At 40.7% G+C, this 14,854-nt stretch overlaps 1 protein-coding gene across 2 annotated transcripts in view; it reads left to right on the top strand.

The window, feature by feature from the left end:
• PDILT (protein disulfide isomerase like, testis expressed) overlaps nt 1-2,768 on the top strand; it is a 51,629-nt gene extending 48,861 nt beyond the window's left edge. For both annotated transcript variants that reach the window (XM_065558961.1, XM_065558962.1), the window contains 2 exons: nt 846-935; nt 2,569-2,768. In XM_065558961.1, coding sequence (XP_065415033.1) covers nt 846-935; nt 2,569-2,640 — 162 coding nt within the window. In that variant the 3' untranslated portion in view covers nt 2,641-2,768. The remainder of the gene's footprint in view (nt 1-845; nt 936-2,568) is intronic.
• The last annotated feature ends 12,086 nt before the right edge of the window (nt 2,769-14,854 follow it).

Genomic DNA, 14,854 nt, shown 5'->3' with positions numbered 1-14,854 from the left:
TGAATTCAAACAGGGCAGATCCTCCTTTGGGGTAAATCAGTATAGTCCAATTTATTTCAGTGCAGATAGACCAGTTTACATTGCCTGAGGATGTTTAAATTTGCTCAGATCACAAGTGGACACTTTTGTGTTAAGCAAATACAACCTTGCACTACATTATGGTTAAACACATTTACAATCTTCCTTAAGCTCCCACACAACATGTTCTGAAAAAGCCTCTAAAACGGTGCTGTATTCAGGGATTGTTGGAGAATTCTAAAGCTCTCAGTGTGAAATGATCTTTCTTCCAAACTCCCTAAACAAACATTCAGCAATGCATTCTGCCTCAATACATGAAGTATTCTCCACAGCTATTAAGTATAGGCAAATTTACTTTATTTCATCCTCCTCTTGTTCTAGTTTAATCATCCGAGGTGGAGGATTTCAAAGCCATCTAATAGTTTTTGATGTCCAATTCCAATTAAAATCCTTTAGGCAGCTTTGAAAAGCTCATACTATATATGGTCTCTATGCTGCAAAAAAATGCATGCATCTGCTTAACTATATGCATGAGATGTCAATAGTTAGTTGGCAGGATCCAGGCCTAGTATAATAAGGTAAGGGACATTGTCTGGTTCGTGTAGGATTCCCTCTTTTCTTCTCACAGGTATTTGTATCTATCTCCTTCCCCATTCCAGATACCCAATTAACTTTATAATTTGTTGAGTCTCCTCCATGACTTTCTAAACTAAATGCAAGAGTCCAGAGTCTGATACGCCTGCATAACTCAGAAATCCCTGTGTACTGTGGTCTGATTTCAGGCATTTTATGCATAGAATAACTCTTTACCCTTCTGTTCTTTTCAGGTTGTGGTATATGATGGGGAATATACCCTGGAGGCTTTTGCTGAATTCTTAGAAAAACAAAGCAAGCCAAAAGCAGAAGCAACCAAAAAGGTAAAGGATTTGACTTTCCACTCTGTCATACCCGGGTTTACAACACATGATCCTTCTTTGATGCTCATGTTACAGGTCTCTGAGCCAAGACGCTAGTGTAACCACACACTAGCAGGAAGCAATTGCCATCTGGGCAAGAAAGAACTGTACTTTGACTGGGTTTTGATTTTACAAATCAAAGCCTCAGCCAAAGTTGGCTTGGATGAAAACTGGAAAGGTTCACATCTAGCTCCCATTTTATCCACTCCCTTTAAGTTCAGTGGGCTTCTCTCCTTTCTAAGCTGTGTGGCAGAAGTAACTGCAATGTTTTCCTTTCCTTTTTGTGATCTGGATTGGATTATAGCCTGGATCACCAACCACAAGTTTTGGTGCCCTTGACTCAACCTGTCTCCAGAAGGCTGGGCTTCATCTGCTGCAGAGCACACTATGTATGCACGAGATGCTCCATATTGACTCAGTTGTATATTTACACATATTTCATTATGAAAGAGTTAATGACAAATAATATAGTTTAACAACCTGAGACTCAAGCTTCATGTAGAAAACCCTTAGAAAAGTGATGGCAGAGTTCTCACACCTAACTTCTGCTGAGAAAGGACATGGAAGGACAACTTGGTGCATAATCTGCCTTTCACTGGAATCCAGGGCCTATTCTGCCAAAAGGAGTGAGAAGGCAGGTGCCCTGGATGCACTGAGGATGCCACTGAAATTGCCCTTTAAAGGTGCGGGGAAGCAATGAGATGGTGGATGGAGAAATACTGAGGAATGTGATTCACCCTTCACTCAGGCTCATTCTCAGGGCTTACTGATGGATCGATGACTAAGCAGCTGGTTTTGGGAAGCAGAGGTTCTTCTCCTGCTGTACACATGAAGAGGCTGCGGCTGTGGTGAAGGTTCTCCAGTCACGTGTTTGAAGGAGGGTTAGGAGTCACATTCACTCACTCTTCTCTGTGCTGTCCTACGTTGCTACGTGCATTCTGCCATTTCTCTCTTGGTGCCTTATTCCACTGTAAAGTATAAGGCCTGCAGGGTAATTCTACAGCCAGTCTGAAACCCTATCCAAGATGTGCTTTGCACTGCTCGAGGGGGAACGGTTGGCATTAGCCCACCTGCTTATATTTGCTGTCCTCATTGAAGGACATCCAAATTTGTCCAGCATAGTACTGCAGGATACACTAGGTTTTTTGCACAGTGCACTGCTTGATGTGAAAATCCCCTGTTGGAGTAATACTTTTTGTTCCATTACTGGGGAGGTTACAAATAGCAAAAGCAAAGGGCAGCTCTTTTGAGGTTGCATTAGAAAAGACAGAGCATTATCTCTACAGGATTTTTAGATCAGCCCATGCATTACATAGTGAGAGGGACTGGTTTTTCAAGAGTTTATCAGAATTTCACACATGAGGGCATCTCATCTAAGCTTTGCCCAGGGGGTGATGTGTGGGTGCGAGATCGCATTTTTTGGTCACAGCAGCAGTAGCTCTGATCTCATTAAGATGTAAAAGAGAAAAATCATCTAAAGTTCTTATAATATTTTTAAAACACATTTTTCAGAGAACAAATACTCACTAAAGCGATTCGCTTATCTTGAGAGGCTATAACATGGAACATCATTGGTGTATTTTATTTTTTAAAGCCTCCTTCTGGAGAAAGCAAAGAGGATCTCACTGAGGAAGAGACGGTCATAAAACAGAAAGAAGAACTTTAACTCCATTGAAGGGGAAAGATTCCATAGGAGGATATCCTGAAGATGAGGATGCTATGAGAACTTTGATCGCATCATGAGAATATAAGGATGCATCAAAAAAACAAAAGAAAATAAAGAGAGAATATGACGTCACTGTCTGTGCATCATTACTCTTTGGAATGTGACTTTACTGGTGTTTTCCCCCAACCTGGAATCAATGTCTCAGTTCTTAAAGTAATCTTTCATTTTGCTTCACATTTTTTTTATTGTCAGGGCGCGCCCTCCACTCCTGTCTGTTTCTGGGCACACAGCCTACTTGGAGACACTCTGATTGTGAGCACCACCTGTAGTTTATTTACGTATCCCCTGTCACCTTCACGGTGTTGCACAGCACCTTATCTACAACTGCATATAACCCTCAGCCCCTTAGATCAAGGGTAGGAGTGGTGGGAGATCTCTCTTGGGACTAACAGAGTTTGCCTCTCTCAATCTCTCTTCCCCTGGCACTGCTTTCCTGTGCCTTTTCTACTTTCTGGGCAAATGAGTTAATTAGTAAATAGTGTCACAAGGGAAAGGGTTAAGGCCCTGCAGAAAACAGGACAAAGATCCTTTTTGAATGAAACCTGCAGGAGGCACATTCAATCAGTTGTTCCCTGCTGCACCAATGCAACCCTCATGTCTTCAAGAGAAGGGGGAATTCATACCATGGGAATGGAGCCAAAATTAGAACAAATACCTGGATTATTTTAAAAATAAGCATGTGCAGCTAAGCACAAGACTATGGGGGTTTGGCACTTTTGAAAATTCCATTAGGTAGCTATGTACACTCGTAGGCACCTAGAGACCTTTAAAAAATTGACCCTGTGCCCTGAATCAGAACAATTTTTTGTGGGATTTTGGCGTTTTTGCTTCCTGTCCTGGCTGGAAGCAGGAAATGTAGAGGAGAACAACAATTAAAAATAAATTAATCAGGGTTCCAAAATATGAAATGCACTTTATTGTACATCTACAAAGGTTCAGGGATGATTCCAGTTTTGGTCAAGGAGTTAGTTATTTCTTATTTTATCCAAACACAATCACCTGTTCCTAACTCTAAGGCTGAATCTGATTACTATGTTCTACTGAAATACAAAGATTTGCATAAAGAGTTAGCCAAAGTTCACACACAGACAGTACAACACAGAGGTGGTTTAAAGCAACAACTATGATTTTAAAGGATAATTATTTGCTCACTTGTACGCTAAAAAACCCCCCCACTATTAACTCCTGTGAAATGTGTTCTTTTAAAATGTGGTTCAACACAACTTTCAACCTGACATTCTGTACCACTATTTACCTATTGAATGGGAAAGGAATTTGACATTCAGGGAAAAAAAAAAGTTTCCTTTCTTCATGAAAAGTGAGCTCTGTACTTGATTTCTCAGCTCTCCAAATAAAGCTAGTGGACCTTATTGCTGGAAACTCTGGTGTAAAGGTCTTAAAGCATATGGATGATGGATTGGAGAACCCAGATCCAGCCTGCTCCTTTGCAGCCCAGAACTAAAATCAGTCTAACCACTGGTATTTAGTGCCAAGCACTGTCTAACGCTCCTAATGTGTTTTAAGATATTGGCAGGATATTGGCCTCTTTTTTCCGTCCCAGTGCCTATGTTTTCTGTCCCACCCATTGACTGTCTTCTCTATTTAGATTGTAAGTTCTTTGGGACAGGGCCAATCTCTAGATGCATGTATAGTGCCTAGAACAAAGGGGCTCTCATCTAGGTTGGAGATTCTAAACACTCAATAATAATAAAATATTTTATTACAAACAGAGAACCTATCATTTGAGGTTCTGAGAGAATAGATTAAAACAGAAGAATGAGGAGATAAGATTATTTGATTGCCTCAGCGAGAGGGGAAAAAAAACCCCAGGCAGGCAATTCGTAATACTTGCAACAAGATGAAATTTGAATGGCAGTACGTGCAGGTACTGTACCATATAAATCTACCAAATCCAGAAGCGATAATAGTTTCATTCTTTTCCCCATAGAAAAATGAGACACGCGCCACCTATAGCAATACTCTTTATTGGAAGATGGGATTATCATTCAAGATAAAATAAAAATTAATTTTCACTGCTCCTTCCCACTGGATATGAAAATCAGTCTTGAAACAGTTATCGAGCCCATTATAAAGGTACAGGATTAATGAAAAATGATTCATCTCGATAAATGACATGTTAGTGCCTATTAGAGCTAATATCTTGGGTGCCAAGGCAAGGGTCCAAGTCCAGGCTCCCATTCTGTACCCTCTGCACTGCTCCGGTGACACAAAGGGGATGGAAAGCTTCTTTAAAGAGCCATTCCTTGCCTGGGGAAACCTCCGCTAGTGAAAAGCCACCCTAAATAATGCTGCACCATCTGCTCCTGCCCTTCCCCTCTCCTGGTGGAAGGGTGCTGCAATGGTGGGAGTGGGTGTGGCCAGAATGCACTACCCTTCAGGAATTCCGGACCAGCAGAATAGCCCAGGAGGCCACTCCAACTGAGCCCTGTAGCTGCTCTAATTTGTGCCTGGGGCCAAACTGGCTGCTGGTAATAGGGTGAGCGTATAGAAAGTGTGAAAAATCGGGACGGGGATGCGGGTAACAGGCGCCCATATAAGAAAAAAGTCCCAAATATCGGGACTGTCCCTATAAAACCGGGCCATCCAGTCACCCTAGCTGGTAGTCTCTTGATTGGCAACTCTAAGTTCTATGGCAATACAAAACAAGAAAGCATTGAGTTTGCATAGTGAAACTTCAAGCTTTACTTAGTGCTAAAAGAAAGATGACACATTATGAGTTTGAGTAATAAAATGCACATTTGTAAACTGTAGGTTTCCTTAGATATAGGATGTACTTTCTTGCCCCAAAAGTTGACATATCAATAGAATCTAAATAGAATTGTTACTTTAGTTCACTAAATCAGGATGCTCACAGTTAAAATGGTTGTCTACAGTGATCAAACTTACACTTCACCTTAGAGAGATCAGCAGCAGTTTTAGCAATAGAGGCTATGTTGTGGATTGGTATAACATTTGATGGTGGGGATATATCCCAGTTTGTCTTGCTGATGAAGAGCTGTTATGCCTATCACAAATGCTACCGATCCTAAAAAAATATTTGATAATTAAAGATGGGTATGGACTAGAGAATTACTTGCAAAGAATCTTACCTTCCATCTGCAGCACATAATCATGTTACCAAGGGTAAGGAGGGGAGTTAGATTCCTAGCCAGGTCAGGGCAAAGTTCTATGTTAGGCATTTCTAGTGTGCCCATCGCTATTGCGTCTGTGTCAAATACACCCTTAAAACACAAATGATATTGCATTGCGGTAGCAGAGACAGCTGCCTCACCTTTGCTCTCCCATACTATAAGAATCTCAATTCTTTCTCTGCATGGGCTCCAAGGTGGCTTTAAGAGATTAGTGGCCAAAAAAATTAAAGTGCCTAAGTGACTCAGTAGCATAAGGCCCATTTTCAAAAGTGAATTAGGTGCCTATGCCTGATTGAAAGTCAGTCAGTCTCTTCTACGACTCTTGCCCTTCCTCATCTCCAAGCACCTGAGTGCCCTGGTCAGTTGATGGCCACCAGATTCTGCTTGGTTACTTTCCCAAAGGTAAGCACTGTAGGCTTTATATTGGTCCCTTCCCATCTCTGGCTTGGCATGGGGAGAAAGGAGTCAGTGACCAACAGCAGGATCATATCAGTAGAACAGGACAGGGAAAGAGACGGGATGGAACAGGACATGCTGCACCCTATGAATCCCTATTTAGCTCCATTTCCCAACCGCCAGACAGCCACTTTCTCTCTGCATAACACCCTCCAGTAGTAGCATGTTACACTTAAGAAATTAGCTAGCTCCCAGATGACCTGCCCTTGGGAGCTGGCTACTTCCCTAAGGGTTGAAACCAGTACTGAAATGTTTTAACTTAACACAGTTTAAAGTTGCTTAACTATGTTAAAGTAACTCATTTTCCAAACTAGGCCAACATCTGGTGAATTTAGCAAACAAGTCTCATTACATGCTATGTATACAGTAGTGTCCCAACAGCCATAATCAAAATTCAGCCCTTAATAGTTTGACATCTGAATGGTCACCGGAGAACAGTATATCAATCAATCAATGTGGCTTTTACAGCTGTCTAAGCACACAAGAGTCTACTGTAACCCCAGTAGAAAATGGCGTCTCAGCTCAAGGACAATTTTCCCTTCAAATGGTCTGTTGGAAGTCACAATCTTGTTTACCTACACTGCAAAATTAGTCTCTGATGCTAGCGCTGAAGCATGCAAGCCATTAAGTGTATTTATGAGAATTAGAAATTGTAGCTCACTGATGCAGGGACATTTTTACATTGTTATTATAAATATTGCATTGTAATCTTGCTAAAGGAGCAGATTTGCTCTCAATAGTTTTGCTTTGGAATTGGAAGTCATCAACCACTGATGTGGACAACCCCAGCCTATATGAATAAAGTCTAACTCCTGCTTGCCTTACCCACTTGACTACACATGCCAATAACATGAGAGGATTTGGCCTGTAAGTTGTAAGTATGCAGTTTAGGAACTTTGATAAAAGAGAACGGATCCTTCTTTCTGTTACAACTGCGCAACTCAGTGAAGTCAATAAGATTGTGCAGTGTAACATGGAGTGAAATTTGGCCCAAAGCGCAAATTGTTTTTAAAGCTAATAAAGTATGAAGAACATGATTGATTATAACAGTTTGCTGATATGATGGGGAGAAGTTCATAATTTTAAATTCTGTTTTATGGCAATGCAATAAATTCTAAATGACTCTATCCACTGAACTTGTGGCCATGTTATTAGTGTGTCAGAATTATGCACCAGCAATTAGTAGTTTTCATAATATTTTTTTACTGACTTAAAGGTGTCCAGATGGATTTAGATTGCTCATGTATCATACCTACATCTAATATGCTGGGGAAGTAATACTCTTGTCTTTTCCAATGGCCTCATAGAAGACATTTCTTCTGCATAGACAAGGGGGGCTCTCTCACCAACAGAACTTGGTTCAATAAAAAAATATATATTACTTCACCCACCCTGCCTCTGAAATAAGGTGTCATACCCTCAGTGTAACCATAGTTTACATTTTCTTGTAGTGAATGATGAGCGTAACAACAGTTACAGTTGCTATACTTACAGGAATATTCTCTTCAGATTTCCAGTTCCTTTTAGGAATTTGGCCTTGACCCAGCAGCAGAGGCGCTGACTTTCTAAGTTCCTTGGGGGTGTTCGATCTCACTCCACCCCTCCCCAGAACCTCCTGCATGCTGCTGAACAGCTGATCATCAGCAGGCAGGAGGCACTGGAGGGGGAGAGAGGGAGGTGCTGATCGGCAGGGCTTCCTGGTGGGGGGGGGGAAGGGGAGGAGCTGATCAGCGAGGCTGTCGGTGGTTGCTGAGCACCCGCTATTTTTTTTCCGTGGGTGCTCCAGCCATGGAGTTGGCAGCTCTGCACCTCTGGCACCCAGTACATGGGACTTCTTATGTAACAAGCTCAGTGGTTTGAGCATTGGCCTGCTAAACCCAGGGTTGTGAGTTCAGTCCTTGAGGGGGCTACTTAGAGATCTGGGGCAAAATCAGTACTTGGTCCTGCTAATGAAGGCAGGGGGCTGGACTCGATGACTTTTCAGGGTCCCTTCCTGTTCTATGAGATATATAATATAATATAAATATACGGAGATCTACCTAACAGAAGTTAAGTGTGTGGGTCAGCGCTTTGCTGAATCAGGGCCTTAGTTGTCTGTGCATGGTTATAATTTGCATCAGAACTTGGTACTTATACTTACACCAGAAAGTCAGTCTGGTGTATAACTGAGATCTAGTTAACATGCAATGAACAACTGCATAATAAGCACAATCTATAGTCAGCCATTTCTTTTTATTTTTTTCTACTGAAAACCTTTTGCTGCATTTTGTTCAAGCTCTTTTAGGCAAATAGATAAACATACAACTGCATCCACTAAGCAATAAATATTAATAAAGCATAAAAAGTGGAGCCTTATTGGAAAGCATTTGCCAAAGCACAGCTGGCAAAAGTACCTGTGAATAAATTCTGATTGCTTGGCAAAGAACAACACAGGTATCATCATAATTAGTCAGCAGAGACAATAGAATTTGTATGTTCAGACATCATTTCTGAAGCATAAACCTATATTAAGGGGCTGCTTTGAAAACTGGCACAATTTGGGAATTACATCTAGAATTTAAAAGCCCTTTCAGGTCATGTTCTAAACAGATGTTGGTTGGTTGGTTGTTCTACGAAACAAAATACACCACTGGAATTATAGACTGGACGCAGACACTGGTACTGAGTAGAATCAGTGCCTCTGTGAAAGCAATTTTCCCCATGATCATATTACATGGGTCTCTAGCACTAGTAATATAAGGGACATATACAAACCATTATCTCTTTTATTATGGCTTCAAGCAACACATCTTGGGTGTTCTTGTTCCTTAATTGTTTAGAAATCAGTTACCCTTACTTGGTTTGAAAAGGAGGATCTGCCTTGCTCAAAGCTATCCTGTTTTCTCTTGTGCTACTTATATTGCCACTGCCAGCATTTGACACATTCTTTTCACTTCCTGCATCCTATATTGAACACGTATTTGTCAACAAATTATGGAGCGTATAGCAATAAGTTGGCATTCTAATCACTACCAGACAGCAAGCCAAAGATTTCAAACATTTTCATGGTGTGTACATATCCCAAGACTGATTTTACACATATATGCATATTTATATTTCCCTTGCTGAAATAGAAACTTGTTCATACAAATATATGGGGTGAAACCCTGGCTCTGCTGAAGTCAATGGGAGTTTTGCCATGGACTTCAATGGATTCAGGAATTCACCCATGAATTTTCTGTTTCCAGTGGTGGCGGAGTCCTCTTAGCAAAGTCCATCGTATCATACAGTTTTACAGTTTGTTGGCTTAAGATTTATGGGTGGCAATTATAGCCTTTATGACAGCAAAAGTGTCAGGTAGCTACCTTCCCACTCACTTTAAATAAATATTACTGGTCCAGAATATACACCTTAATCCATTCCCTCCCTTTGCCTGGGGAATCCTTTACTAAAACAATTTGTTTGACGGAAAAGACCTCCAAAGTTCCTTTATTAATTTGATTTGCATGATCCTCCCTGCATTTCCTCAGTTTCACTGGTGAGTTGTGACCTTTGGCACTGAGGCTTTAGTTTACAGGTCCATTTACAAACGGATCACAAGTCATCTGAAAATTTCAGAGACAGAAGAGTGGATCTAGCTGGATGGATGTGCTCCCTCAGATAAAGCACTTGATAAATAACAAGGAAGCCAGTTTATACTGAAACAGTTATAAGCAAGAGTGAGTGGCAGTTAGAGATGAGCAAATGCTTAAAACAACAATAAAAACAATATTCATTTGAATAAAAAATAAAGTGAATTTGCTTTGACAGCTTCTGTGACCTTCATCTTCTATCCGCTCTCCGCAAACATTCGCCTGAGAGGTTTGTTTACAAGAGTGCTTTTGGAATGAGTATCCAAACCATAATGAAAATATGCATTTATTCTGAAAGTGTCGCAGATATTCATAAGATCTTTGTGCAAATAGTCACAACTTTAGTGATTTTTTTCAAGCCCCCTTCTCTTTTTTATAAACATTTCAGTCATCCAGTCAAGGAGCAGAAACAATACCCAGTTTCTTAGGTACCCAATCACATAGCACAAATAGTAGAACTATAAATAACAAAGACTCGAGGCAACCATCTCAGTGAATGGTTTGCAAGTGATGTTTTAGGCAAACAATTTTTTTGCCTAAAACATTTGTCAGATAATTTCAAACAAAGATCAGATTTGTAAAAACTGAAACACGTTGGCAGATAATGTTAACAGAAATATATTTACTAAAAATGTTCATTGCAACCTATTCAACTAGTTTCAGTGGTAATGGTCTAAAATTTCTTTCACTGCTCTGTTAATGCCACCTGCTGGTAAATTGATGAAAGGTCTAGTTTTGTGTACTTGTGGCACCTTAGAGACTAACAAATTTATTAGAGCTCTAATAAATTTGTTAGTCTCTAAGGTGCCACAAGTACTCCTGTTCTTTTTGCGGATACAGACTAACATGGCTGCTACTCTGAAACCTAGTTTTGTGTAATTCCTTGCAAGCTTTGCATAAACTTTGGAATAGCACATTGTAACCAGGGATCTACAGTCAATTTAAAGGCACCAGTAAAGTGAAGAAGTTATCTGTTTGGGAAAAAGTATGGTATCGTTTAGAAATGTTGATTCAAAATGAAATTGTTGCTTTAATTCTCCCAAGCAGAAAAAGATCAAAAAAGTTTTCATTGAAATTTACATTTACCCACAGAAAATTTCTATTCTGATGAAACCACCATTTTTTGTTCTGCAAAAAGATTAGTTATTAAACTCACGCAAACACCCACCCACTTTTCAATGTGTATTGGACCAAGCAGCTCTAATTTTTGCAGGCAAAAACCTCAGACACAGCAAGTACTATGTACCACATAGACAAAGGGAGACGCCAATCTAAGCACAGATTCTAGCATAGATATGACATAACACTTCAATTCAACGTTGGGCATTTAAGTCTGCCTAGGCCTGTCAGCAATGTCTTTACAGAGTAAACTCAGGACTAAGGTAACCTAAGATGGCTTCTAGCCATGAAAGAACCTACAAAGAGACTCTGAAAGGTATGTACAGATCCTTCCTTCATGTTCAGCTTCCATTTGATGTTAGAAATCCAGATATCCAGCCATTCAGCACTGTAATTCTGACTCTTCAGCATTCCCCTTGTTTGCTGGATCCCCCCACATGTGCCCTTCCCAGATGCTCCCCACACTCCACCGATGGCTACCCCCTCCTTTTCTTGTCTGCAATTATCTCTTAAAACCACTCAGCTTCATCCTCTCCCCCCCGCCCTGAAGTTTATTCAGAGATTTCTGAAAGATTATGGGTTTGGGCCTACAAGAAGGCGATTTTTGGAGAAAGTAAGGCCATGTCTACACTTACAAGCTTACAGTGGTACAGCTGTAACGATACAGCTGTGCGGCTGTAAGAGCGTTCGTGTAACCATGTTATGCTGATGGGAGAGAGCTCTCCCATCGACATAATAAAACCAGCTCAACGAGCTGCAGTAGCTATGGTGGTGGGAGAGCGTCTCCCACCAACATAGAGCTGTGCACATGAGTGCTTATGTTGGCAAAACTTATATTGGTCAGGGGGGGTGCTTATGTCGGCAAAACTTATATTGGTATGGGTGGTGTTTTGTTGACATAAGTGCTAGTGTAGACATGGCCCAGGACTATCACATTGGCTAGTGCTAGAGATAAATTAAGGTACTTTTTTGAGATGCAGAACTTTAATTACCAATTATTACTACTCTGTAGGAGAACTTTGTCTATATGGGGATTATTGAGTCCAACCAGTGAAATAACTAATTATTGATTTCAGTGTATCTGCAATTCTCAGAGGCAGGTTGACATTGTAAATGTGAATTTGTTCTCAATTGACTATTTCATTGATAGAGAGTGTTACATCTACTTGCATGGTCAGTGTCAAGGATGGGACTTCCCTTCCCTTCAAAAAGTTGTCATTTTAGAGTGACACTCAAGAACAGTTTGATATGATGGTCTGTCAAGGAAAAAGATTTACAGCCATTTTATGCTCAGCATAATTCAGCCAAAAATATTTAGAACAGCCTCTGCTTAATCATCATCTATTAAAAATAGAAAAGTTTAATGAATTTTAAAAATATAATTTACTTAGCACTATCTACAGTTGTTTCCTTTTGACATTTTCCTCTGCTTGGAGAGAAAAAAAAAATCTATATTTTTGGTGAAATGTCATTTCCAGACTCCCACATGTGAAAAGAAGTAGCTCCCTATCAGACAAGCACCACAGAGAGCTCACAAGAAGAATTTTCATTACCAGGAGGATTTGTCTCAAGACTTCACTTGCTGATTAATACTGTTAAAAAACAACAACACATCACATATAACAGGCCAAACTTACTGACCCTCCGAGCCACATGCAATAATCTTCAGAGATATTCGAGAGCCTCAAGACACGCACATCCTGCCTCGTGGGGTGGCGCCTACTGGGGTCCAGAGCTTCTGCCTCAAAACTCCTGCCCCCTCAAAGCTAAACCCTTAAACCCATCCCTTCAGGACAGAAGCCCCTAGTCCTGTTCCCCGCCCAGTCTGGTAGACAGAGAATAAGGGTACATGGGGGCTCATGACCCACACTTAAACTGTAAAAGAGCTGCATGTGGGGCCATGCCTGACACAGAACTCACATCGCTATATATTTTCTTTTAGTCATCATCTAGGAGAAACGGTGAAGTTTCTAGACAAATTCTTTAAGGGCAACATTCATCTCTGTATAGAGGGTCAGCACAAAGGCTTATGCCACCATTTAAAATCTCACTAAGTGCCTTATTTTGACAGCTTAAGTGGCACATAGGCTTTTGTGCTGGTCCTCTGCACGGGGTAAACTGTACTCTAACTGCTTATGACAGGAGAGACTAGTAAAAATGTGATTTGCTATGGCTAAAGACGGCCTTGTTCGTACAATGAAATTCTTGAGTCATTTCACCATTGTGTTTATTTCTGGTATTGAACACTCCTTACAAATCCTCAGTGCATACATGTTTTCATTACAGAATAGACAGGAATCAACCGTCTGGAAAACAATGAGATAGTTCTGTCACTCTTTCCCCCTGCACTTAGAGTTCTAATCCATTTTTTACCCTGTTCTTTCTTGTACATTCAACCATGGACTCATAAGTGGTTCTTGTTAACCCATTCTAGGTCACCTCTTAGCTCTATGTTTATTTTTTATCTTGTTGTTATTTGGATATGGATGCTCTACTGTTTATCTCAAAACTATGCTAAATAAAAAAACCTAATTACAGTTTAGAGGAATCACATCCTTGGATGAGTACAATATGGATGCAATATTGGCATCTTCAGATCCCTCACAGTCAGAGCCAAACTTTGCAAGCCTGCCAGATAATGCAAACTCATTTTTGTGTTATTCCTCTGCCCCCGCCCCCCATCCCTTCACTAACAGATTTCTCTCAACCAATCTCACACCACTGTACATTTGGCAGCTCTAAGGATTTTGGGGATATGGGACATTGAAAGAGAAATCTTGGGATACACCTTCCAAATTAATGGAATCATTTTACATAAGAAGCATGTTACTTCATCAGGTTGCCCGAGCTTCCAGCAGCAGACGTGGTGCCCAGCTTTTTATTCTTTCCATCCTATTGATTTATTTACTCTTATTTTATTTGTTTATTTATATCTTCAAGGCTCCTCACAAGTGAAAGGACCAGACATTCATGGCCAGAGACTCTGCTGACTTGTTGAAAATGCACTTAAAGTTGCTTGCTATATCGTGTTGGCTCAACCTTTCCCAACTCCCGTGGACACAGTTTTGGCCAAAGTAGTAGTAGTTTTTCTGCTCCTTCCTTCCTCTACATGGAGGGGTGGATACAGCCCTTCATGTGGGGTCTGCCATTTAAAGGTCTTTGTAGGAGTCAGAGTTCATGTTTTCCTGCAAGAATCAGCTTTTTCCAAATACACAAACACCACTAATTACCCTTTCTTCAGTTCTGAATATCACAGAAATTAGCTATATTTAGCTGACTGTGAATGTAACATTAGGAGTAGGATCAGGCTTCAGAATAAACCAGTCAGCATCTTGTTCAGGAGAATCCATCATTCCCCAAAGCTTAACACTAACAATTATTTGTTTATGGTGATGAAACAAGGAGTTTGATTAAAAATCTCCAGCACACTTGAGGTTTATGGGTTTCCAGCATGAGTCATAGGATAGGACAATTTGAAAGGCTCAAGTTCTATGCATGCCACTTCTTTTGCTGATGCTTCTTTTCTGAATCATTCTCAAGCACTGCTGTTGAAAAAAAAAATTATTGTGTCATCATCATTCATCTTACTCATCCTCAGCACCATGGAAAAGCAGGGCCTGCCTCAGAGGGGATGGCAAAGAAGATCAGGAAGATGTGATGGTGATTTGAGAAGGGAAGAGACATCAGGGTGCTGGTGGCAGAGAAAAGCAAGCCACTGGGCACAGAGGAGACCTTAGAAGGGAGCAGCAGAACTATCATGAGAAGAACATGAACCACAAGATGGCTGGAGACTGAAGTGGAGAGAAAGAGCCTGGG

The sequence above is a fragment of the Chrysemys picta genome, chromosome 10 (genome assembly GCF_011386835.1).
Source record: "Chrysemys picta bellii isolate R12L10 chromosome 10, ASM1138683v2, whole genome shotgun sequence".
NCBI classification, from domain to species: Eukaryota; Metazoa; Chordata; order Testudines; family Emydidae; genus Chrysemys; species Chrysemys picta.
Note: the sequence above shows the minus strand (reverse complement) of the source record. Positions and strands in the feature narration are given on the sequence as shown.